This window comes from Rhodotorula paludigena (assembly GCF_050403205.1).
Source record: "Rhodotorula paludigena JCM10292 DNA, Rt_paludigena_JCM10292v1_ctg25, whole genome shotgun sequence".
Lineage (NCBI taxonomy): Eukaryota > Fungi > Basidiomycota > Microbotryomycetes > Sporidiobolales > Sporidiobolaceae > Rhodotorula > Rhodotorula paludigena.
In genome coordinates this window covers 92829-115427 of record NW_027481433.1, presented here as the reverse complement: position 1 = coordinate 115427, position 22599 = coordinate 92829, and the positions used below count along the sequence as shown (strand labels likewise).

General features: G+C 64.4%; 9 protein-coding genes across 9 annotated transcripts; 4 read left to right on the top strand and 5 right to left on the bottom strand.

Annotated features, from left to right (window-relative positions):
* Positions 1-131: 131 nt before the first annotated feature.
* CIA2 (iron-sulfur cluster assembly protein CIA2) lies at positions 132-1241 on the top strand (the record flags this gene model as incomplete). The annotated part of the gene is made up of 5 exons (XM_076649521.1): positions 132-354; positions 618-776; positions 878-973; positions 1040-1075; positions 1162-1241. 5 exons carry the CDS (start codon positions 132-134, stop codon positions 1239-1241), a joined length of 594 nt encoding a protein of 197 aa, XP_076504902.1.
* Positions 1242-1382: 141 nt separating this feature from the next.
* Positions 1383-2114, bottom strand: JCM10292_006457 (uncharacterized protein; the record flags this gene model as incomplete). The annotated part of the gene is made up of 1 exon (XM_076649520.1): positions 1383-2114. One exon carries the CDS (start codon positions 2112-2114, stop codon positions 1383-1385), a length of 732 nt encoding a protein of 243 aa, XP_076504901.1.
* A 623-nt stretch (positions 2115-2737) lies between these two features.
* On the top strand, positions 2738-4296 carry JCM10292_006456 (uncharacterized protein; the record flags this gene model as incomplete). Its single annotated transcript, XM_076649519.1, has 5 exons — positions 2738-2773; positions 2841-2873; positions 2965-3012; positions 3119-3966; positions 4056-4296. The coding sequence occupies 5 exons, from the start codon at positions 2738-2740 to the stop codon at positions 4294-4296; spliced, it is 1206 nt and encodes a 401-aa protein (XP_076504900.1).
* A 178-nt stretch (positions 4297-4474) lies between these two features.
* On the bottom strand, positions 4475-10100 carry IRR1 (cohesin subunit IRR1; the record flags this gene model as incomplete). Its single annotated transcript, XM_076649518.1, has 12 exons — positions 4475-5243; positions 5316-5868; positions 5929-6310; positions 6366-6566; positions 6625-7179; positions 7238-8209; positions 8291-8435; positions 8515-8921; positions 9012-9107; positions 9165-9277; positions 9380-9697; positions 9956-10100. 12 exons carry the CDS (start codon positions 10098-10100, stop codon positions 4475-4477), a joined length of 4656 nt encoding a protein of 1551 aa, XP_076504899.1.
* Positions 10101-11587: 1487 nt separating this feature from the next.
* JCM10292_006454 (uncharacterized protein) lies at positions 11588-12276 on the top strand (the record flags this gene model as incomplete). The annotated part of the gene is made up of 3 exons (XM_076649517.1): positions 11588-12094; positions 12155-12169; positions 12229-12276. The coding sequence occupies 3 exons, from the start codon at positions 11588-11590 to the stop codon at positions 12274-12276; spliced, it is 570 nt and encodes a 189-aa protein (XP_076504898.1).
* A 329-nt stretch (positions 12277-12605) lies between these two features.
* Positions 12606-15719, bottom strand: JCM10292_006453 (uncharacterized protein; the record flags this gene model as incomplete). Its single annotated transcript, XM_076649516.1, has 8 exons — positions 12606-12665; positions 12739-13210; positions 13282-13660; positions 13726-14073; positions 14131-14298; positions 14581-14778; positions 14841-15065; positions 15125-15719. 8 exons carry the CDS (start codon positions 15717-15719, stop codon positions 12606-12608), a joined length of 2445 nt encoding a protein of 814 aa, XP_076504897.1.
* Positions 15720-16299: 580 nt separating this feature from the next.
* Positions 16300-17195, top strand: JCM10292_006452 (uncharacterized protein; the record flags this gene model as incomplete). Its single annotated transcript, XM_076649515.1, has 4 exons — positions 16300-16540; positions 16611-16802; positions 16884-17002; positions 17079-17195. 4 exons carry the CDS (start codon positions 16300-16302, stop codon positions 17193-17195), a joined length of 669 nt encoding a protein of 222 aa, XP_076504896.1.
* Positions 17196-17494: 299 nt separating this feature from the next.
* Positions 17495-18977, bottom strand: JCM10292_006451 (uncharacterized protein; the record flags this gene model as incomplete). The annotated part of the gene is made up of 3 exons (XM_076649514.1): positions 17495-18086; positions 18144-18616; positions 18684-18977. The coding sequence occupies 3 exons, from the start codon at positions 18975-18977 to the stop codon at positions 17495-17497; spliced, it is 1359 nt and encodes a 452-aa protein (XP_076504895.1).
* A 2087-nt stretch (positions 18978-21064) lies between these two features.
* Positions 21065-22208, bottom strand: JCM10292_006450 (uncharacterized protein; the record flags this gene model as incomplete). Its single annotated transcript, XM_076649513.1, has 2 exons — positions 21065-21806; positions 21913-22208. 2 exons carry the CDS (start codon positions 22206-22208, stop codon positions 21065-21067), a joined length of 1038 nt encoding a protein of 345 aa, XP_076504894.1.
* Between the last annotated feature and the right edge of the window lie 391 nt (positions 22209-22599).

Sequence of the window (22599 nt, the reverse complement as noted above, 5' to 3'; positions counted from 1 at the left end):
CCATGTCGCAGTCTCGCTGAGCCCTCTGCTGGCCATTGCGGGCGGGCGCAGGTGAGCGGGACAAGGTCAACCTCGAGAGGAGGGGCAAGGGTTGACTTTGTCGCTACTCTTCTCGAGCGTGCTGCAGCGAGATGCCCGACAACGCCAACCCGACGATCCACTCTACCGCGTCTGCCGCCTCGTCGCGCCGCACCCGCGTCGCCGGCCTCGACCTCGACGACGACGACGAGTGGCAGCGATGGGGCGACGACCTCGTCCGGGCGGGCAGCGAGGGCGACGACGAGTGGGACGCGGCATCGCTCGCGGCTGCTGCGGGCCACCTCGACGAGCAGATCGACCAGGACGAGATCTTTGGTGAGGCTCCTCCTCATCAGCTAAGCACGCCTGCAGCATGTGACAGCGCTTCCTGTGGGCTGCCGAGGGCTGGGCAGGCCTGCTTGCCTGACTACGAGGTGGCACATGCTCTCCCGGAGTCCGCATCGCGTGATTGCGACTGCTTGCCGCCCCTCGTTGTCGGGACGAGGACGAGGTGGTGCCGCTCGTCTCCGCCAGCAGCTCTTCCAATCCCTCTGTACGAATCCCACAGACACTGACCGACACTACCTACCGTTCCGCAGACCTCATCCGCTCCATCTCGGACCCCGAGCACCCGCTCACGCTCGAGCAGCTCGCCGTCGTCTCTGCGCCGCAAATCACCGTCCAGCACGGCAAGCGCCCCTCGGTCCTCGTCGAGTTCACCCCGACCATCCCGCACTGCTCCATGGCGACCCTCATTGGTGCGGCGCCGCTCTTCTCGCTGCGGGTCTTTCGGCGAGACTGCGGCACTTCGAGCCGTGCAGGCCATTGCGCTGATTGGCCCACTTCTGCGGCGCGACAGGTCTTTCACTTCGTGTACGGCTACTCAGGAGTCTACCCGAGCGGTTCAAGGTCGACATCAAGGTCAAGGAGGGCACGCACCAGAGCGAGAATGCCGGTCGGTCCTCGCGCTGTCTCACTGCTGTACCTTACAGAAGGCTGACTCAGCGTCCGCCCTGTGCAGTCAACAAGCAGCTGAACGACAAGGAACGAGTGGCAGGTCAGTTGAGCATGACCGCAGCGACGGACGCTGTCGGACCGTCGCTTGGTGGAATCGATCAAACTGACAGCGATTCTCTCCCGCAGCCGCACTCGAAAACAGTCACCTCCTTTCAGTTGTCCAGCAGTGTCTGTCGACCGCCGACCAGCGCGGCAAGACCCCTTGATCCAACCTTGTAGACTCCTTCATTTCTCGCATCGCAGCACTCTTTCTCGCTACTGTAACCCGGACGTACTTGTTGTCTCTCGTCTACCAGTCTGCCGCGGCAAGAGAGCTTGAAAGATGGTTGTATCACCTGCACGACCGACTACACCGCCTCTCCGCCCGCGCGCCACACGGCAAACTTCCAGCGCCACTTTCTCGCGCTCGCCTTGATCGCCGGCCACACGAGGCCCGCCTGCATCCTCCACAGCGCGGCATTGTACCTCGCATAGTCCGCCTTGGTCGCCTCGAGGTGCTGGGCATAGAACGGCGCCAGGTCGACATCCTCGGTCTCGCCGAGCCCCGCTCCGACCGCGCGGCTCGCCCCGGGCGGGAACGCGCCCTCCTCCCCTCCGAGCCGCCCCTCCTCGCGCGCAGCGTGGGCCGCGTCGCTGCGCGCGAGAAAGGCGTCGCGCGCGCGGAGGAAGCGCGCGTTGGTGCGCGCCCAAAAGTCCTGGTTGAACGCGTCGAGCCGGTACCGGTGCAGGCGCCACGCGAGGTCGCGCTGCGCGAGCCGCAGCTGCAGGGCTTGGAGCGAGGCTTGGCGCGCGGTGGGCGCGAGGCGGGGCGTAGGGAACTCGGAGAGCGAGTAGGGGTGCGGGGAGGTCGTCGAGCTGGCGGAGGGCGAGGGGGCAAAGGCGGGTGGGGGAGAGTGCAGCGAGGGGAAGAGCGGCGCGTAGTAGACTGGTCGGAGGTTCGAGAGCGGGCACGGCGGGCCGATCAGGTCGCGAGAGGGAGGGAGGAGCGTCGTCGAGGCGTCGTGCGAGCGCGCAGAGGGCCGTAGACGTCGCCGCGGCGTCTTGCCCGCGGCTTGCAAGCTCGTGCGGGTCGACTGCATGACTATCATGTGGCCGCGTTCGAGAATGTGAGCGCGCGTTCTTTCAGACGAGGGTCGAGGGGTCGCGAAGGCGCGAGCACCTGCGCTGTCGCGTCTGCAGGCTCTGAGCCTCTAAGCCAGACGCTGGAAAAAGGACTTTAAGACGCACTCGGAATACTTCCAAGGTCCTTCGGCGCGCGTTGCGGGACAAGACGGTGCGAGAGATGAAGCTGGACGAGGCGGTGAAGCGAGTGCGGAGGGTCGCAGGAAAGGCTGAGAGGGGGCAGTGCGAGCTTGTCGAAGTTTCTGTAGCCGGTTCAGCGTCCCGGCAGTCGTCTCTGGCGGTGGGTGCGAGCGGATCGAGACTGACCTCTACTCGTCCTTCGAGGCTCGACTTGCACGCTTTCGCCGCATCGCTCAAAGGGCCGTCGAGCAGCTCAAAGAGCTTTCCGTCCAGCTGCTGCAGCCCCTCACACCGCTCAGACCTGTCCCCGTGCTTCGCTCGGCTGCTCGCTCGTCTCCCCACTTGCCGCTTTCCGGTCACTCCGGCTCGCGCCTGCTCCCTGCTCGGCAAGACACGCACACCTCACAAAAGCTCTTCGCCAGCGCGCCGAGGGGTCACAGTCAGCCGAACACGCGCGTCGATGGCCTCTCTTCCCGACCTTCCTGCCGTGACTCGGGTCCGTTCCGCTTCCCGGATCCCTCCTCCTTTGTTCCCGCAAGCTGATAGACCCTCGATACATACAGCTCTCGACCTATGTCACGCGAATTTTGGGCCAGGTACGTGCTCACAGAGGGTGCCGCTTTGCTTGCTTCCGACAACGACCGCTCGGGACGTTTTGCTGACTTGTGACTGAGACGATGCGCACAGAACCCAGGCAAGTTCACTCTGCAGGGGACCAACTCGTACCTCATCCACGTGAGCCTGCATCTGCCCCTCTTTTCCCCGCCGATCCGACTGACCTTCCCAACCCACTCGTCGTTGCTTCCCTGCTCCCGCATGGCACACACATCCACGGCTGCAGCACCCCTCATCACCTCGCCTCTTCCTCCTTGACACGACCGGCCCCTCGTCCGTATCCCCTCTCTCCGCCTCGTCCGTCCAATCCTACACGACCCACCTCCGCTCGGCGCTCGCCGCGCACCCAGCGCAGCCCGCGCGCGTGACCGACGTCGTCTTGAGCCACTGGCACGGCGACCACGTCGTGGCGCTCGGCGAGGTGCTGCGGGCGCTGCATGACGCGACGAGTGCGGCGCCGGAAGCGGTGCGCGTGTGGAAGATGCCCTGCGCCGGGGGAGGGACCGACGCCTGGAAGGGCGAGGAGGGGACGGAGGGCGAGATTGAGCAGAGTCTGGAAGAAGCTGCGAAGGAGGGCTTGCTCGAAGTCGACGAGCAGGGTAGGCGGGTCCGGCCACTGGCGCCCGGGCAGCGCTTCGTCCTGCCTGGCGAGGGTGAGGCGCGGATAGACGACGCGGTCGAGCTCGAAGTGGTGCACACGCCCGGGCACACGAGCGACTCGATCTGCCTCGTCCTGCGCACCCGCGCCTCTTCCTCGCCATCGCCAGCAACCGCCGCCAACGAGTCCCCTCTCGGCGTCTTCACCGCCGACACCATCCTCGGGCACGGCACGGCCGTCTTCCACTCCCTCTCGGCATACCTCTCCTCGCTCACCGCGCTGCTCGACCTCTTCCCCTCCTCGATCTCTGGCTCGACGGCGCTCGTCCCGCTCTACCCTGGCCACGGCGACGTCGTCCCCGATGGGCGGGCCAAGATCGACGAGTACCGCACGCACCGGATGGAGCGCGAGCGGCAGGTCGTCGAGGCGCTGCAGGCGGGCATTGTGGGCGAGAGTGCGGAACTGACGGCGAGCGAGTGCGTCGCGTCACAGATACGAGCTGTATCGCGCTCCGTACCCTCGCCGAGACTGACTGCTGAATCTTTCTCGATTGGCGCTTGCACAGGCTCACGGAGCGCATCTACGCCTCGACGATTCCCGACTCGCTCAAGCCCGCTGCGACGCACGGCCTCCTCTTGCACCTCGCCAAGCTGCAGGAGGAAGGGCGGGTCGAGCGTGTCCCGCGCCGATCAGCTCGGGAGGAAGAGGCGCGCGAGAAGCAGATTGGGGAGATCAAGCTGCCATCTGGGTGGGACGACGGGTGGAAATGGATTGAGGGGCGGGAGGGAGCAGGCGGGAGACTGTAGCGCTCGAGGTACAGCTGCTGTACAGACTGTGTGTTCCGTCCGCATACAGTCCCGACCGGCGCGCACGATGGGAGAGGCGGCTTAAATCGGGACGAAGCTTTCGACAGAATCGACAGGCGCCTCAAAGCACGAATGACGGACGGTCCACATCAACAACAAAGCAACACTTGGACAGTCACTACAGCCTGCGCCTCTTCTTCTGGAAATCCGACAGGCTCAGTTCGGACGCGACCGACTCGTCGCGCTCGAATTCGGGCCGCTCATCCTCGTCGGCACCGGCGGGCTGCGCCTGCGTCTCGCCGAGGTCGCCCGTCTCGAGCTCGTCGTCCCCGGCGCGCGCACGCTTCTTCTGCGCTGAAGACGAGGGCGCGGGCGAACTCGCGTCGCCGAGTCCGAGGTCAAGGCTGATGTCGCCCGACTCGGCCGCAGGCTGGTCGTCAACCTGCGTGCCAGCGAGGAGTGCGTCGACCGCGTCGTCGCCGTCGTCCTCGTCGGCAGGTTCGTCGGCAGGCCCCTCCACCCGGCGACGCTTGCTCGGCGAGCCCGACTCGTCTGCGGTCGAAGCGGGCGGGCGCTGCGCCTGCGAGCCGTACAGCTCGAGACTCGGCTGAGGCGGCGCCGCCGCGCGACGCTTCGAGCCCGTCCGCTGCTGGGGCGCGGACGAGTCGGGTGTCTCGTCGTCGTCCTCGGCATCGACCTGCATCTCGTCGTCCTCGAGCTCGTCCTCGTCCTCGACGTCCGACGTTGACTTGGCCTTGCCCTTTCTCGCCGGCGCCTTCTTCTTGCCGGCGGCGCCGCGGTCCGTCTTGGCTGCCTTTTGGATGGCGGGATCCTTCGACATGACGGTGATGAGGCGGCGCTGGTACGCGCGCACAGGGTCCCACGTCTTGCTCGTTTCCGGCACCTCGAGGTGGTGCTCGTCAAGGAGCGAGTCGAGCGTCGTCTTGCTGCAGGTGCGGGCGCGCGATGCTTTATCAGCGGACAGGACGGCAGAAGGCAGTGGAACATCGGAGACGCACATCTTGAGCGCGCTGCGACCATCGAGACTCAAGAGAAGGTACGCAAGTGCCTTGAAGAACGAGAGAGCACGGTTGCGGTCGTCCTTGCGCTTGTTGTCCTCGAATTGCGAAAGCTTCTGAACGATCCACTTGAGCGCGTCGAGGTGGATGCGAAGGTGATCCTCGGCCGGGAGCGCATCGACAACGGCGAGATGTGCGCCGCGGACGATGACGACCGAGACGAGGTGACGGCCGAGGGAGACGAGCGGCTCCTCCGAGACGGAAGGCGTGTCGGGAGCGTCGATGTACAGCTCACAAGCGCCCTTGAGCGCGTCGACGACGATCGCGGCAACAGTGTCGCTGGCCGAGCCGTAGTTGCCCTCGTCGCGCAGATCGTGCATGAGGAGCTTGGCCTGCTCGTCGCATGCCGGTCCAAGACGTCCCCAGTGCTTGAGCAGAACGGCGCTGTGCTGCAGGTCGAGGGCGCCGCAGTGTATGGCGCGGACGAACGGCGCGAGCATGCGCTCGAAGCGCTGTGCGGCGAGCAGCCGCGCCTGCTGCTTCGCGTTGTCGGCTGCAGGCTCAACTACGGTCAGCAAGTCGCATATACCCGGGACGAGGAGTCGCTCCGTACATCGGATCTGGGCGGCCGTCTTGCGCCTGCGCTTGTCCTGCTTCTTCGGCGCAGCCTTCTTGCCCTTCTTCGCCGGCGCCTTCTTCTTGCCCTTGCCCTTCTTGCCGCGCTGCGACTGGCTCCTCCCCTCCGTCTCAGTCTCGCTCCCGCTGTCTGCGTCCTCCGAGTCGGCCTCGCGCTGCGTCTCGTCCTTCTCCTCATCCGCCTCGTCGGCGAGTACTTCGGCGTAGCGCTCGAGCTCGGCTTCGATGTAGCCGGCACATCGCGCCTGCAGCTGCTCGTTCGCAACGAGCTTGAGGTCGTCGAGCAGCTTGGACGGGTCGAATTGAGGCGAGGTGAGCTGGCGCGAGATGGTGTGAATGTCGAGTAGGAAGGCGAGAGACTGCAATAGTGCGTCAGAGCCGCGCAGCACTCAGGGAGTTTGGGACAGGACGTACAACCTGCTTGACGCCCTCAGCCGCATTCGTCTCGTTCCCAACGGCATACTCTTCAAGCTTGTCCAGCAGGCTTCGTCGCCGCTCCGAGACCGAGATGATGGCGGGCAAGTCGGCCGTCTCGGCCTGGACCGTCTCGACAGCGACAGCTTGCAGCTGCCATACGAGGTGTGTGCCGAGGACTTGGATAGCGTGTTCGACCATCTGTGGATCCGACACATTAGTTTGATGACCACCGAGGTGTGTGCCAGGCGCAACATACGGCCGCCTCCTCCTTGTAGCCCAGCCGCCCACGGTTGACGATCTCCTCGAGGATGTCGAGCGCAGTCTTGGCCTTGCCACCGTCGGTGTCCTCGAGGCACGCCGAGATATTGCGGACCCTCGCAAGCTTCTCGAGACGCGCTACGCACGCCGTTAGCGCGTGCAGCTCGTCCTCGCCGTACGAAGCGCCCTCGACGTCCTCGCCCGCCGTCTCGCGCAGCGTCGCGACGAGCGACTCCTCGAGCTCGCCGAGCTTCGCCGTGTTCGTGGCCGAAAGGGTTTGCGCGGCGAGGAAGTGGACGAGCGTGCGAGCAGCTTCGTCGAGAAGGTTGGCCTGCGTGTGCTTGAGGAACTGCTTCGTCACATCGTCCCAGAGGGCCTCGAATGCCGAGACTTGCTGCAGGTCGAGGTACTGGTCGAGCGAGATGAGGCGCGGGATGGCAAGGATGTCGACGATGCGCGTCGGGAAGGTTTGGTTCTTGGAGAAGAGCTTCGGCAGCGCCTCGATAACTGCGCGGCTGACGTCGGCGTGCGTCTCGTCTTCCTGCTCCTTGCCCTGCGATTCGTCAAAAGTGAGCAAGCGGATGGGCTGGATGAACGCGTACAACCCGCACCTTCTTGGTCGTAGCCGTCGCAACAGTGATGCGGGTCAAGCATGCAACGAGGACCTCGATGAAGAGGGTCTCCTCGTCCTCCGACAGCCGCAACTCCTCAGGCAGCTGGTCCACTTCGTCGTCGGCCTTCCCCTCCCCTTCCGCCTCGTCCTCCTCCGTCCCATTCGCCTGCGCGCCCTTCTTCCCGCGCCCCTTGGCAGCCCGCCCCTTGCCCTTCGCCTTCGCCTTGCCGTTCGCTGCGGCGCCCTCCTCGCCCACCGCGCGACCCGAGTGGTCCCGCAAGACGTACTCGAGCATCCCCTCCCAGTCGCGCAGCGCGTCGACCGAGTCCCACAGTGCCTCGACTGCGAATGCAACCCGTCCACGCGGGACGCTTGCGCGCGTATCGGCTTCAGCGCCGTCAGCATCGGCTCCGGCGCGGTCGGGCACGAGGTCGCCCGCGCTGAGCTCGTCGGAAGCGCTCGCCTGCGAGCGGCGCTGCGAGTCGTCCTCCTCGTCTTCGGCGCTGTCCGGGCCAGCCGCGCCGCCATCGAGCATGCGACCGTACTTGACGAGCAGCTCGGCGAGGACCTTGTACTCCACGGCGGTGGCGAGGGCGCGCTCCTGCTCCTTGACCTTCTTACCGCGTGCGGCGCCATCAGCGAGGTCCAGCTCGCCCTTGCGCTCGTCGACCTGCTCGTCGACGAGGCCCTTGAAGAAGTCGGCAGCGGCGAAGCGGACACGGCGCTCCTTCTCGAAGACGAGGAGGGCGATCTCGTCGCGCTGCTTGTCGTCCTCGAGCAGGCCGTGCGCGTCGATCTGCCGCACGACCTGGAGCGCCTGGATGCGCACCGGGAGATCGTGCTCGCCAACCGCCATGTCGACGAGCTGCTGCTTGAAGCGATCGGTGAAATGGTGCAGCTTGCCGAGGTAGGCGTCCTTTTGATACAGCGAGAAGAGGGCGCGAACGGATTCGCGACGGGCCTCCTTAGACTGCGCGCGCGCGAATTTCGAGAGTCAGCTCGCTGCAGAGGATCCTCGTCGCTAGCAGACAGTCCCGACTCTGTGACGCACCTCGTCGGAGAGCACCCAGCCGATGTAGCGCAGGTAGTCCCCGTCGATCCAGTAGTCCGGGTCGAGCTTCATCCACGAGCCGAGCGCGCTGATACACTCGGCGCGGATGACCGAGTCGGCGTCGCGGTAGCGGTTGACGAAGACGCTGTGTCGCACGATGCACAGTCAGTACGATCTCCTAATAAAATGCTCGACATGCAAATTTGCGAGGGACGGGTACGCACGAAGTGTAGCTCTCCTCCATGAACCCCTCGACCGCCTCGAGCCGCTCGTGCGCCTCCTTGACCTGGCGCTCCATGTCGCGCAAGCGCGCCTTGTCCTTGCGGCTCTTCTTCTCCTCTGCCTCCTTGGCACGAACGGCCTGCGCGTGCTCCTTGCGCACTTGAACGTGCAGCGTCGAGAGCGCATTGACGCACAGGAGCGAGATGACCGTCGCGGTGTGCCGAAGCGCGCGGATCTGCGAGGAAGACAACGCGTGCACCCAAGCAGAGAAATGCTCGTTGAACGAGGTCGAGAAGAGGAGGTCGTCGGCCGAGGCGACGAGGAGCTTCTGCAGGAACTGGGCGAGCGACGGACGGAACTTCTTGTACGCCTTGGACTTGCTCATGAGCGGGTATGCCAGGTCGGCCTCCTGGAGATGGTCGAGACATTGTGCGTGTATTAGCTAACAACTTGGTGCTTGCGGGACATGGGGCGCATCGCATGGACCGTTTGAACGCACCCGCTTGAACTCGTCGACGATGTCCTTGAGGTTTTCGACGATGCCATTTTCGTCCTCAGCCTGGTGTTCGTCTACGACAGCGTTGCAACCGCAGCACTGCGCGCCGAGACGGAATCAGTGAAGCCCGCTTCCACGACACAGGAGCAAACGCACACGAAGGACAAAGTTGACAAGCTCCGACATGGCGGGACCCGAGCTCTCCTTGTACGACTCGATCCAATCCTCGGCCGTCTGCTGCAGCGCCGTGTTGGGGTTCTTGACGGCATCTAAATGATGGCAAGCGGGAGGACGAAATACAAGGTCAGCGCAATCTACGCGAGTGGCGCATCCTCAGACGCGGCAGCGCAATGAGGCAGAAGTCTACGTACTGAACAGCTCGTTGTTGTCCTCAATCTTGAAGTCCTTGCCCGCCTTTGCGGCTGCTGGCGAGCCATCCTCCTCGCCATCTGCATCCGCCTTCTTCCTCCTTGGCCCTGCCCCGGCGGGCTTCCTTGCTCCCGTACCAGCCGCACGAGGCTTCCTCGTGCGCGACGTCGCACCAGCGGAGGTGCCGGCCGGAGCGCGCTTGCGCGAGCCGGTCTTGATGGAGGTGGGGACCTTGAACTCCTCGTCGGCCGAGTCGTCGTCGTCATCATCGTCGTCGGAGGAGCCAGAGAATGCTGCAGCTTTTGCTTTGGCGGAAGAGGCTGCGAGGCGAGGTGTCGGGCGTCGAGAGGATGGACGAGCGCGCAGGCGAGAAAGCGGGTGCAATGGTCAGCGCTTGTTCTATTCAAGCATCTCGAGGTTCCTGCGACACTGTGCACGCTTAGGCCAGGCGCGCGCAGCCGTTGCACGGGAGTGCAGCCCACCCGCCCCACCTCCCGTCTGCATCGCCTCGCGGCCCGACAGCGCCGCATACCATCGTAACGCGTCGTGCGAGAGGTCGGGTAAGCCCATAGACGTACGATCGAGTCGCTGGATTTCCTTGCGCGCCCTCCCGCTCTTCCTGCGACCTGCGGACGCCCTGTCGGCGCGTGACGAGCCAGCGTCTTCGCGGTCGGGGGCGGACGACGACGAGCGGTCTGATGCGCCCGAATCGGACGAGGCCATGCTTTGCCGCAAGGTGTCAGCAGTCTCGAGCGAGCGCACGAGCAGCGAGCAGTTGGTTCGCGGGCAGAGGAGGCGCGTCTTCGTCGGCGCGTCGCGACCTGTCGCGCGCCAAAAGGTCAACTTCGCGCCGACTTCTGCTGATCTGCTGCCCGTCCACAGTGAGCCGTGCTGCTCCGAGGTGAGAACCTGTTGCGAGGCAGGAGCTGCTCGCGCCGCTTCACGCTCAGACTCCGCTCCCTGTCTCCCTCTCCTGGTGGCAGACCGCTTCGTCGCCGCTTACTTCGAGGTGCACGGCTGCCCGCCAACGCAGCGTACACACACAGTCGTGACGTAAAGTCGTAGTACCGCATGCGGTGGCGTGGTACGCTCTCGTGCGGCGACGTGCAGTCTTGCGAAGATTGTGCGGCACATTCCCTGACTTCGGTAGCGAAACAATACCCCACCTAGACCAACGCACTGAGGCAGGCTCGCTAATCTGCCTCGCTGAGCAAGGCGAATGAGCCCGATCAAAGCTCGACGAAAGTTCCCTAATCGCCTCCTTTCTCTGCGACCGCCTACGCCGGCAAGTCCGCAGATCTCTCCTCTGTGGCGGTGCATCGCTGGCCCAAGCGCTGGCCTTTGCCTGTGCAAGTCAGCTGCTTGCTCAGGTTTTCAGTGCTGTGCTGCGCGGCGCACAAGCGCCCGGCTGCAGACGCGCGCTATGAGGTCCGCTCGCGCGCGCTCTCACCCATTCTTGTCGAATTGGAAGCAGGTCCTGGCTGGATTCTCGACGTCGCACTTGCCGTATCGATTGCTGGCTAGGAGACAACTTGGCGGAAACTCCGAATCGTCGGGCGTCCGTGGCATTCCGCTTCCGTCCTTTTCCAGTCTTCTTCTCTGCACCCGCTTATACTGCTCGGTGGTCTTTGCGCGATCATGGCGCAACCCTACTATCGTCCTCGTGAGGCTGTCGTGGTGATGGACCATAATGTCGTCTCTCCGTTGCTACATTTCACGGACGGAAGTTTGTGTCCGCCAGGAGGTAGGTGTACCCACGCGTCCCGATGTATACGGTCTCGCTGATGACCCTCTCGCAGGCTACGTCGCTTTGCTCCGTCATGCAATTCATCGCAGAAAGGAAGGCAGGACACTCGAGGTCGAGACCAGGATCGGCAACATGCCAGTCGTGGCACTCGACAATGTGTCCAGCTCAGCTCCCGAGTGATACTGGCCCCTTGCTGACGTCCTATCTCTAGCCTCTCACAATCCACGTCTCGCCTCAGTACTGCCCTGCCGATGCAGTGTCGCGCCTGCAGGCTGCCTTGGCGCTCGTTGCGGGCGGGCGCAGGCACCGGCTTCCGACGGAAAACGAGCACATCCAGGACTGTCCCGAAGGCCCCTTCATGGCACGTACTGCTCATGTTATGCGGCGTCGCCTTGACAACGTTCTAACGAGCCGTGCTTTGACGCAGGCTGACCCCTTCGTCGCACAAGCGTCGCGCGACCTCATGCCCGAAGCGCGACCAACCGAGTACCACCTCCGTGTACTGTGCACGGACATAGATCCGAACCTCATGGATCACGTCATCGATCAAGACAATTTCCTGACGCCGGGCGCGGTGGTGATCGAGCAGCTTCAGCTCGCCTACGACATTCCCGAGGAGCAAAAGCTCGCCTGGGCCGGACCCTTTCGCATCATCCATTTTGCGGCGGCCATATTTGCCCAGGAGAACTCACACGTAGCCGATCACGGCGCAGCCCACTTCAAGCGAAGCGTCTGCCTCGCCGCCGTCGCCATGCTGCACGCGAACAAGGGTCAAGCGATTCTCGCGGCTTGGAGGCATTACCTCGCCGAGAATCGCGTGGAAAACCTGGCAAGGTGGCTTGCCGCCGCTATGCAGCAGCTCGGCCGCGGATCATCGCAGTATCTCGAAGCGCATCGTCGCGAGCCGACTCGAGACGAGCTGAGGGACCGGCTCGTGAATCTCTGCGGCATGCTGCGCGAGGCTCTGCAGGTGCGCTCTATCTCTCTGTGAGTGTGCACGCCGACAAGATTGACCACAGCTGCCTCGCAGGACGCAGCCGCCCAGGTCCGTTGCTCGTTCTGACAATCCGAAGTCGGAATTTCACTCTCTTGATCTCTTGACAGCTTGCGCGTGCGGCGCGCATCGTCGCCTTCACGCCGGCAGCTCGTTGAGTTCTTGAGACGCTGCAACTTCTGTCGCCACGGTCTCATCCTTCCCACTACCCCTTTTTTTCCCACATCCAGTCGTCCCCTTGAAAAGTCTTTTGATCCTCGTTGAGTCGCTTGCATGTTGCCAGCAAGCAACGCCGCATTTCTCCTGCGCTTTACAGGAAGCTCGCTCGGCCTTCTCAACTTGCTCCCCATCCTCGCGAGGCACTGCTCATCACAAAGACAGGCAGGAGGCATGGACAGAATCACAACAAAAGCGTCTCCGCGAGGTCCGTGCTAGTCTAACAAGTGCGTGGGGCGCGTGTACCCTATCGGCGAGCGAGGAGGATGTTCTACGGGTTAATGCGCAGCCCGAACCCGCGGAAGTAGGTGTACTGCAGCGTCGGCGAGTTCTGTGTCGTCGCGGAATGCCAAATCAGCAACGAGATCACGGGAGAGCGAAGCCAGAGAGGGACGGAAACGCACGTAGTCGACCGATGAACCGCCAAAGAACGTCTGCGCCATAGCGCCTAAGAACCCAGGCACGGGCGTGAACGTCTGCCGCTTCTCGAGCGGGACCGCGGCAGTCGGTTTCGGCTGAGCCTGCGCGACGATCGTCGTTGGACCGCCGAGAGGGACGACGCTCCTCCGCTCGCGGTTGCGGCGGCGGACCTCCCAGTCGTACGGTAGCGAGGTTGCGTCGTCGGCGTACGACGCGGTCGCCGTAGGCCGCACAACCTTGGTGACATAGCTTGGCTGGAAGACGCCGCTCTCGACTGGCGCCGACGTGTTCGGGTACGTCTTGAAGCCGCCGTTCGGAATCGTGATCGAGTCGGGGATCGAGTCGTAGTCGATGAGGACCATCGTGTCGTTGCCGGCGGTGCCGTTGCCGATCATGCCGGTCTCCGAGTTGCGGTAGTAGACCGACGACGACGAGAGGACAAGCTCGTTGTTGACCCTGTTGACGACGGGCGTGCAGGCAAGTCAGCGACCGAGACGAAGCCACAGAGAGAGCACGAGCCAACGCACCAGATGTTGAACCCGCCGTCGGGCTGACCGGGCGTGTTGAGCCAGATGTCCTGGCGAATGTCGGTCCACTCGCCCGTCTTGAACGTCCAGCTCCCGCGCCCGATGCTCATCCCGTACACCGAGTTGCAGTAGCTGAGCGGGCCGAGCGTGCACAGCGCGTCGACCTGCTTCTCGCGCGGCGCGTAGAGGTACAGCTCGCCCATGCCGTTGGTGCGCCACATGAGGCGCGCCGAGAAGCATGTCTCGGCCGTCGAGCCGCCCGAGCATGCCGTGCGACCGCCGTACAAGCCGGGAAGCTTGCCGCCCTTGACGAAGTTGAAGCCCTCCTCGAAGAAGACCGAGTAGCTGAACGAGACGTTGTTGGCCTGCGACACGTCGACTGTGCGTTTGAGGAGGAATGCGTCAGTACAGCTGCAGACAGAGGAGCGTATGGAGAGGACGCACTCTGCGAGGTGTAGAAGCCCATACCGCCGACCGGGCTCGCGCTCGGATTCCTCGATCCAGCAGGGAACGCAACTTGGAGCGCCGACCCGCTGTCGCCCTGCGTGCCGCCCGTCCAGCGCTCTGCAGGTACGCCGCTGCCGACAACGGCGACGTTGCCCTGAGTCTCGCCCCAGCCGAAGCGGCCGTTCGTGATCACGTCGGACTTGAACTCGTCGAGCGTCGAGAAGGTCGTCTGCTCGGCCCAGGAGAGCGCAGTGTTGGTTGAGGCGGCGTTGCTGGAGGTGCGGGTGGCCGAGCCGACGGCGCCGACGCAGATTGAGCCGGAAGCGGTGTAGCCCGAGCGACAGCCTGCGCGAGCGGGAGAAGATCAGGCTTGGGTTGAGTCGGCGAGGAAGGTCAACTCACGGAAGCTGCAGACGCCGTCATCGCAGTAGCGGTTCGCATTGGCGGGGACCGTGTTAGTGCAGTCGGCGGTGAGAGCGCAGGTCTGGGTCGCGGCAGGTGCGGCCGAGGTCGTGGTAGTAGCCGTCGAGACGCAGCTCGAGTCAGCCTGCGCATACCCGCTGCGGCAGCCTGTGAGGTCTCTTCGTCAGTGAGAAGCATGCAAAATCGTTGTAGAGGGTACACACGGAAAGAGCAAACGCCGTCGTCGCAGTAGCGGTTTGCGTTGTCAGGAATCGTGTTCGTGCAATCCGCAGTGAGAGCGCAGGTCTGGGTCGCGGCAGGTGCGGCCGAGGTTGTGGTAGTAGCCGACAAGACGCAGCTCGAGCCGGACTGTGTGTATCCGCTGCGGCAGCCTGTTGACATCTTTCGAGTCAGTAGAAAGCATGCGAGAGCATCGCAGGAGGCACGCACGGAAAGAGCAGACGCCGTTATCGCAGTAGCGGTTCGCAAAGTCCGGGACCGAGTTAGTGCAGTCGGCCGTGACGGCGCACGTCGTGCTCGTCGGCGCCGCGCTCGTCGTGGTCGTAGTCGGCGCCTGCGTCGTTGTGGTCGTGCTGGACAACTCGGCAACACAGCCGGTCCCGGTGCTCGAGTAGCCAGTGCGGCAGCCTGTGTCAGCGAAACGACAGGTCAGTCTCGTGGAGATCTGCTTGAAGTAGGGAGGCACGCACGCCAGCTGCAGCTGCCGTTGTCGCAAAAGCGGTTCGCAAAGTCCGGGATCCTGCCGGCGTTGGTGCAGTCTGCCGTGACAGAGCAGACTGCATACCAGGTCGGCGTGGCCGTCGCGCTCGTAGTTGTTGTCGTGGTGGTAGCCCTCGTCGTGGTCGTGCTCGACGGTGCAGACGAGGATGCTGGAACGCAAGTCGAGCCCGACTGCGTGTAGCCCGTGCGGCAGCCTATTCGGAACAAGCGCGTCAATCATACTTCTGCTTACGAACGAGAGAGTCAAACGCACGCCAGCTGCAAGTGCCGTCGTCGCAGTACCGGTTTGCGAAGTCGGGCACGTCGTTCGCACAGTCGGCCGTGAGCGCGCACGTCGGAGTCGCCTGCGCGTTGCTCGTCGTCCTCGTTGCCTCCGCCGCCGCCCTCGACGACGACACGCTGCTCTCGGAGAAGGCCATCGCGGCGCGGCTCAGGCTGGCATAGCGCGCTGAGACGAGGCTCTGCCGCGCAAGCTGCCCCGGCCCGAGGCCGACGGTCGGCTCGGGCGCGGCCGTCGCGCGGTACGAGAGGACCTGCTCCCAGAGCTCGAGCGCGTTCAGGTCGCCCGAGGCGCCCCATTGCCGCTTGTCGAGGTCGGGGTGTACCCCGAGAAGCGCGAGAAAGTCGTCGTAAGTGGCGCTGCCCTGGGCGAGGGCGATTAGTTGGTCCGCGGTCGGAGCTGAGGCGCCGGTCGGGACGGCGGGAAAGGGCGGAGGCGAGAGGGTCGCGGCGGGAGTTGCGCGGTCGGGCACGGCGCGCTTGGCGTTGAAGACGGCCGGACGGGCGTAAGCCGAGTCGCTCGCGGCGAGAGCGGCGATGAGAGCGGTGAGAACGGTAAGGGCGACCATGTTGTGCGGTAAAGGGGGGTCGGACCGGCCGAGAGTAGGAGGAGGAAAGGCGAAGGCGGACGGGGGCAGGGATGCTCAGCAGCCGTGCACGAGGGACAGGTCCAGCCTGGGTGTAGAGTGGGAAGTTGCGCTTCGAGCGAAGACTGAACCGGCAGCCAAGCGAGCGCGCGAGCAAGAGAGGCTGCAGCTGGAGGAGAGGGAGAGAGCGAGAGCAAGGGGCAGAGACGGAGCGGGAGGGGCAGCAGCGAGCCACGGCCGTTGGCGAAAGCAGTTCGGCCAGCCTGGACAATGAGTACCCAACGAGCGGATGGCGCGCGCAGTGACCTGCAGAGTCGAGCGAGACGGCGAGCAGGCGGTCGCGCGGAGCGGGAGAGATGGCGCGCACGCGAGGCTGTCGGGCCCGGGCCAGCGCCGCGTGGGCTGCGGGCTGCGTGGAACAGGGCACTGCAGCGTGTCGTTCTGGAACGTGCAGCGATCGGAACCTTGCACGCACGCGCAGACGCACGACAAGCCTGACGGCAAGCACCACAGCCGCCGACGACGAGGAGGGGCACCGCGTCCTCTCGCCCTCGCACGCACCATGGCAGCGTCTGAAGCAGTGCAACCAGCACGAGAGCCTCGACAGATCTCACCGACGCTCGCGCTAGACCTCCGCATCCGCTTCCTCGAGACGCTCCTCCGAGCACCGCCTCACTTGTCCTCGCCCAACTCGTCGCCCGCATCGCTCGCCCGCCGGGTCGCTCACATCCACGAGGCACTGCAGCAGGCACTCGAGGCGCCGCAGGGGGGCACAGACGCCGTCCGCCGCTTTGTCCAGAACTGTTTGTCCCCCCCTCGTCTGTCTCGCGAGCCTCCCCACCTCCCGCTCACTCGGTCTGTTCCCTCCCGCAGACGAGCTCAACTCGCCCCTCCTCACACCTGTAATCCCGGCTGCCCCGTCCGAACCCGACGCGCCCTCCTCTTCCGCTTCGAAGCTCGCCCTCGTCCTCGAGGCAGAACACGATCTGCGCACCCTCGAGCGCGACCTGCGCGAACTCGCCGTGCTCGACGAACGCGGTGTCGTCGGCGCGGGACAGCTTGCAGGTGCGGCGCCCACACTCGCTCACTTACTGCGACACTGTCTTCCGGAGCGGCGGCTTACTCGAATGCATCTCGCTTGTGCAGACCACGAGGCGCTCAGGCCTACGCTCGATGAAGTAGCGACCAAGGTGAAGCCTGTGGCAAAAGGATACGCGTCGCTCGAGCAGCGGACAACTGCACTTCTCCAGGGGTACAACGACTACGTGCGCTTGAATTTTCCTCTTCAGACGCCTGATTTCCCGCTTCGGTGGCTTATATGATCTGTACTGCTGGTAACAGATCAGCACCATGTCGGAGCTCTTCGTCTCGTGGGACGAGATCCTCGGCGAGGCAGAAGCGCAGGTCGCCCGCCTCGAGAAGCAGAAGAGGCGCGAGAATGAATACGATGTTTCGTGAGAAGCGCCCTTCTCAGCATCAGCGAGTAGCGACATACCCAGATGGAATGATACCCACGAGTCCCCCATCTTCCGACGGAGTGCATAGCTGGAGATCTCTCGCTCGGAGCATCGTGAAGCGCATTAACCCGAGTTGCAGAGTCTCCTGGCCAGAGGAACCGAATATAGATGGTACTGATTGAGAACAAGTACAGGGAGAGCACTAATAAGTAAGGGGACGAGGAAGGGAGTGCACAACCTGGAGCGGAAGCGATCACCGAGGGGATGGAAGCGCGGGTCGCGCGTCTGGGCAGGACGCAATCACGCATTCGGGACCGCCATCAGCGCCGCGCCGACCGTGCAGAGCGCGATGACGCCGACGCCGAGCGCGTACACGGCGAGGCGCCACTGGGCGCGCGCAACGTCGGGCGAGAAGACGCTCGTGACCGGGCCCCAGACGGGCGCCGAGTCGGGCACGACGCCGCGCGAGCTCTTGCCCGCCGAGCGGTACGACGGCGGGCGGCTCGAGGCCGACGAGGGGTGGAAGTCGACCGTGTGCGACGCGGGCGCACCGGCCGACGAGGCGTTGTCCGACGTCGCGTCCTGCTTCTCCCACGGGAAGGGGTTCGCACTCGTCTGCGTGCTGAACGACGGCTCGGGCGACTTGTCGTCGGCGCCGTACGACGATTCTTCGTCCCACGAGGAGGACGCCGACGGGGTGGTCGGGCAGGGGATGGGCACGATCGAGCCGGACGTCACCGTCGGCGAGGCGAGCTCCCACGGCAGGAGCTGGCGGTCTTCGCCGAGGAGCCAGATGACGCCGCAGATGCGGTTGAGAGCCATGACCATGACGGCCGTGCCAAAGCAGATGAACGGCAGACCGAACACACGCCAGCCGCGCGCATAGCCACCACTGCGGACGAAGAGACTCAGGCACTGTCACGGATCTTCGAGTGGCGGAAGAACGCACAAGATGGCAATGAACGGCGGGACGAGACCGAGGAGGAAGACGGAGAGACCGAGGCAGAAGCAAAAGGCGAGGCGACGCGGGCCGGCGTTGGCGGTGCACGTCTTGCTGTGCTGCGCGAGCGAGCGGTTGAGCGAGTGCTCAATGATGTCGCGCGCCTCGGCAAAGTCCTTCGGGTCGCCCGACTGGCCCGCCTCGACGAGGATCTTGTCGCGCGTCGCACGCGGGAGGTTGAGCTCGAGCGGGCCGTCGGGCGCGAAGAAGACGTCGAGACCACGGCGGAGCGACTCGGCAAGGTACTCCGGGAGGTGCGACGCCGTGCGCGGCGCGAGCGGGTCGGTCGAGAGCGACTGGACGGGCGCGTTCTTCGGGATCGACGGGTCGGCGAGGTAGGCCTGGTACTCCTTCTCGTACTCATTGAGCCAGAGAATGAAGTAGAGGTTCTCAGCCGAGTACTCCTTGAAGACGAGGTAGCCCTGCGCGCGGGCGGAAGAGAAGGTCAATTCGCGTGCCTGTTGACATCGCCGCAGGCTCGCGACGCACCTCAAAATCCTTGAGCGAGAGCGGCGAAAGATGCTTGTTCGCAATCACGTCGGCGAGGCGCACGTCGGTGAGCGGCGTCGCCTTGAGCGAGCGGACCGACCCGACCATGCCCGTAGCCTTGGGCGGCGAACAGACGCGGAAAGGCACCTTGACGAGGTTAAGCAGCGGGAGCTGGTTGGCGTGCTTGACCGGGCGCGACGACGCGGGCACCGGGCGTGGCACCTGGAGGTTGCGGTGCTTCTCGTTGATGGTCGAAGCACCCTTGGTTGGCGACGGCGGGGCGAGAGTGGCCATTGTGGGCTTATGCGATGAGGGTGCTGGGAGGAAAGGCAGAGGGTGTGCTCGAGTGCACAGTGGACGAAGAACACAGAGCCGCGAGCGAGAGCACCGCTACGATAGACTAGCGTGAGGCGCTAGAAGGGAGGCGGAGGGTGCTGCCAGTCGGGAGAGGTCGAGGAAGGAGGGAGAGAGATGTCGACGGTGTTCACGACGGAGCCAGGCAGCTCGACCGGAAGCAGCGGTGGCGAGAGAAAGCACGGGACGGGTTCCTCGAGACGAGGGAGCGAGGACACATGGCCGGATTCAGCAGCAGCCTGCAGCTCGAAGGGGACACGGAGAGTCTCGATCACTGTGTGCAGCTGCCCGAGCGGGGCAAATAGAACCCCGCAAGCAATAGAGGCACCTGCCCAAGAGGGCAAGGGTCGCGCGCGAGCAACGACCTCGACCTCGCTCTCGCTCGTCGTCCGCCGGCGCCTGCACTCTTTCGTGCAGTCTCCAGCCGGGTTCCAGCTGCGCTATGCTTCTTGACGCGCACGCTCCTGCTCACGTCTCCGAAGCCGCTCGCGCGGCGCCGCTCGCGCGCGTAATCGATCGCCTCGCACTGCGAAGAAGGTCTCTCACCGGACCTGGCTTCGCCCGGGCAAACGGCGACTTCCTCCTGCTTCTCTTCCCCAGTCCCGCCAAAGCCTGCTGATCGCCATACGCGGAGACGCCTCGGGACCTCCCACGCCCGTCCAAGCGTGCTTAGCTAAGTCAGGCTAAGCGAGGTTGAATCGAGGTCCTCCGAGAAGCGACAGAACTGCGATGAGCGCGCTTGCATTTCGGACAGGAAATGAAGGGCCTGATGCAACCTGATGAAGCGCTGCGGGTTGGCTGCGGGCGGGAATGAGGAGGGTCGGAGACCGAGAATCCCCGAGACCGGCAGCGGCGATCCCGCTGCCGCTGAACGCAAAGTTGAGCGCATCGTTGCGGCGTGGCAGGTTGTGCGGGCGCAGTGACTGGCTGTGACTGTTTTCCGCCTACGCAGCCGAACTTGCATGGCGTCGCATCGGACAAGAGAAAGACAGCGGTCGAGAAGGTGCAATGCGAGGAAGAACATGCGGGATCTACGGTGAGGGATGGGTACAGAGGAAGCTGTGCAACGGCGAGAGCAGCGTCAGTCATGGACTTCCCAAGCGTGTGCATGTGCGCGTGACCGGGCTCTGCACTAAAGTAGCGCCGCGTCGAAAGGATCAGAGAAAAAAAGGCAATAATCGGTTTGTCCGCCTGTGCTTCCTCCGCAGAGAGAGCAGCTCGGTACAGGTCTGAGATTGGGTTCATCACGTGAAGGAGAGGCGAAGTCGCGGGCGTCGAAAGCGGTTGCGAGGACGGGCAGACGAAACTCACGGTGAATGGCATGCATGCTTAGAAGGAATTGGGAACGACAAGTGGGTTGGCGATGCAGATGCGTTTGAGCGTAAATGACTGCGCGAGGCGAGGTGCGATATGCGCAAGTGTCAGCGACTGTCCCGCTGGTGTCTTAGCAGGAGGCCCCATTGCATCGCCATCACGGGTCGTCGTCGTCGTCGTCGTCGAGGGGATCAGCCAAAAAAAGGCAATATTCGTTTGTCCGTCAGGAGCGTGCCCATCCGAAGACGGGCACGGATGTTTCGGTACAGGTCTGAGAAGGTTTCTGCATCATGTCAAGCGTCGACGACGCAGACGACGACAACGAAGATGGGGACGAGGCGGGCTGCTGGCGTGCAGAGGGGAAAATCACGACTCACGGATGCAAAGGGCGTTGCAGGCGGATGCGAGCATGCGAAGAATGTCGACGCGACGGAACGAGCTGTTCGAGGCAAGTGACGGGTCAGCGTCAGCCACGCTAGACTGCAGGCCGCCTTGCCAGGGCACAGCGCAAGGAGAGGGATCAGGGTATGTGAAGCTGTCTTCAGATTTGAGCGGGGAGTCTCTTCCCTTCCCCTGGCGCGAAGCACCGAGAGGAAGGAAAGAGAGCGTCGACCCGTCCCGTTTGTAGTCGGCGACAATAAATATAAGGCATCGTGTCGGATGCGGTGTGCGCTGGCAAGGCGACGGAAGAGGGGGAGGGGCTCACGAGATGATCAGGCGAGGAAGGACGACGGGGTGTCCGAGGCCAACGGTGGGCGCGAAGTCGGCGTGATACGAGCTGCACCCGCCGTCGACGACCCAAACATCGAGTCGATCGTCGCCTTGACCGACGTGATCTTGCTTGCGCCCGGAGGTGGAGTCGCGCCCGTCGAGATGGGCGAAGCAGGCGAGTCGTCGTGCGGCGTGCGCGGAGGAGACGAGACGGTCACGGCCGGGCGGTAGTGCATTGATCCGGCACCGAACGAGTCGACAGCGGGAATGCCGAGCGCAGGAAGCGGTGCGGGAGGAAGTACGAGCTGCGTTGTCGAGACGGACCCGTCGAGCTGTTGCTCAACCTCGAGCTCCTCGGCGAGACCGTTGCCGTCGGCGTCCTCGTCGTCATCAACACCTCCTCCACTGTCGACGCTGAGGAAGCGCAGCGCCCTCGCGAGCTCGTCGGCCCACTTTTCGTCCGCGCCGCCGCCAGCCTTTTTCAGCTCTTCAAAGTCGACATCGCCCGGCTCGTCGTCCTGGTGCCACACCTGCGTGTTGGGCGCCTCTTCCTCGATCTGCTCCCATCCGACGGGCGGCGAGCCAGGCGGCGAGATGAGGAAGTTTTTTCCCGACGACGGGACCTCGAGCAGCGGAGGTGCGGCTGCGGGCGAGGCGGGTGCGGACGAAGTCGAGGCTCGCGGGAGGTACGCGAGGCGGTCTAGTGGAAAGGTTGGGCCGTAGTATACGCGCAACGGCTGCGGACTACATATTGCGAGTGAGGAGAAGGAGGGAGAGCCGCGAGGACCGAGTGCGAAGCGAGGTCAGCGGTCACTCTCTCGATGAGAGCCCTGGAAAGAGCTGCACGTACGCTTCTTCACCTCTCTCGTGCTCGTCTTCCCAGACGAACCCGTCCATCTCTGCCTTTGCGCGCGTGCATTCGAGCGGATCGTCGTACACGGCGACCACGCGCCCGAAACGCTCGAGCGGGGTCCACGCATGCAGGGTGCCGTACGTGGCAAAGTGGGCGTGGAAGAGCGGCAGGAGCGGGTTCAGGCGCGGCGGGACGACGACAATGAGCGTGTTGGTCGGCTCGGGCGGAGGAGCTGCCCGCCGTCGCCGCCGAGGAGCTCGGGTGGGCTGTGACTGGGTGGCGAGTGTGACCATTCTCGACAGCACACACCGCAATCAGTCGCTTGCTTTGCACGAGAAGGGAGAGGACCGAGCCGGCCAGAGCGGCAATTCACCGGTGCCCAGCACGGCTGCCGCCGAGCGTGATGGGCCGAAACGCAGCAGAGGCGCAGGTCAGAATCATTCACGCTCCCGAAGTGTCCCCCTTCGGTCTTTCCAGCAGGGGAGACGAGTAGGAAGGAGAGGCGAGTGGGAGCGACAGGGGGCCGCCGGCTGGCGACCAAGCGGTCCTCGTCCTCCGAGTCTGGTTGCGGCTTCTCTCGCGCTCATCCCGGCCCGTGCCGCTTCCGGGAGCTGCTGGACGCTCACTAGCCTGTCCAGATCGCCCGATTGCGTCTCGTGCGCGCTCGAACGGGCCCTCTCCACC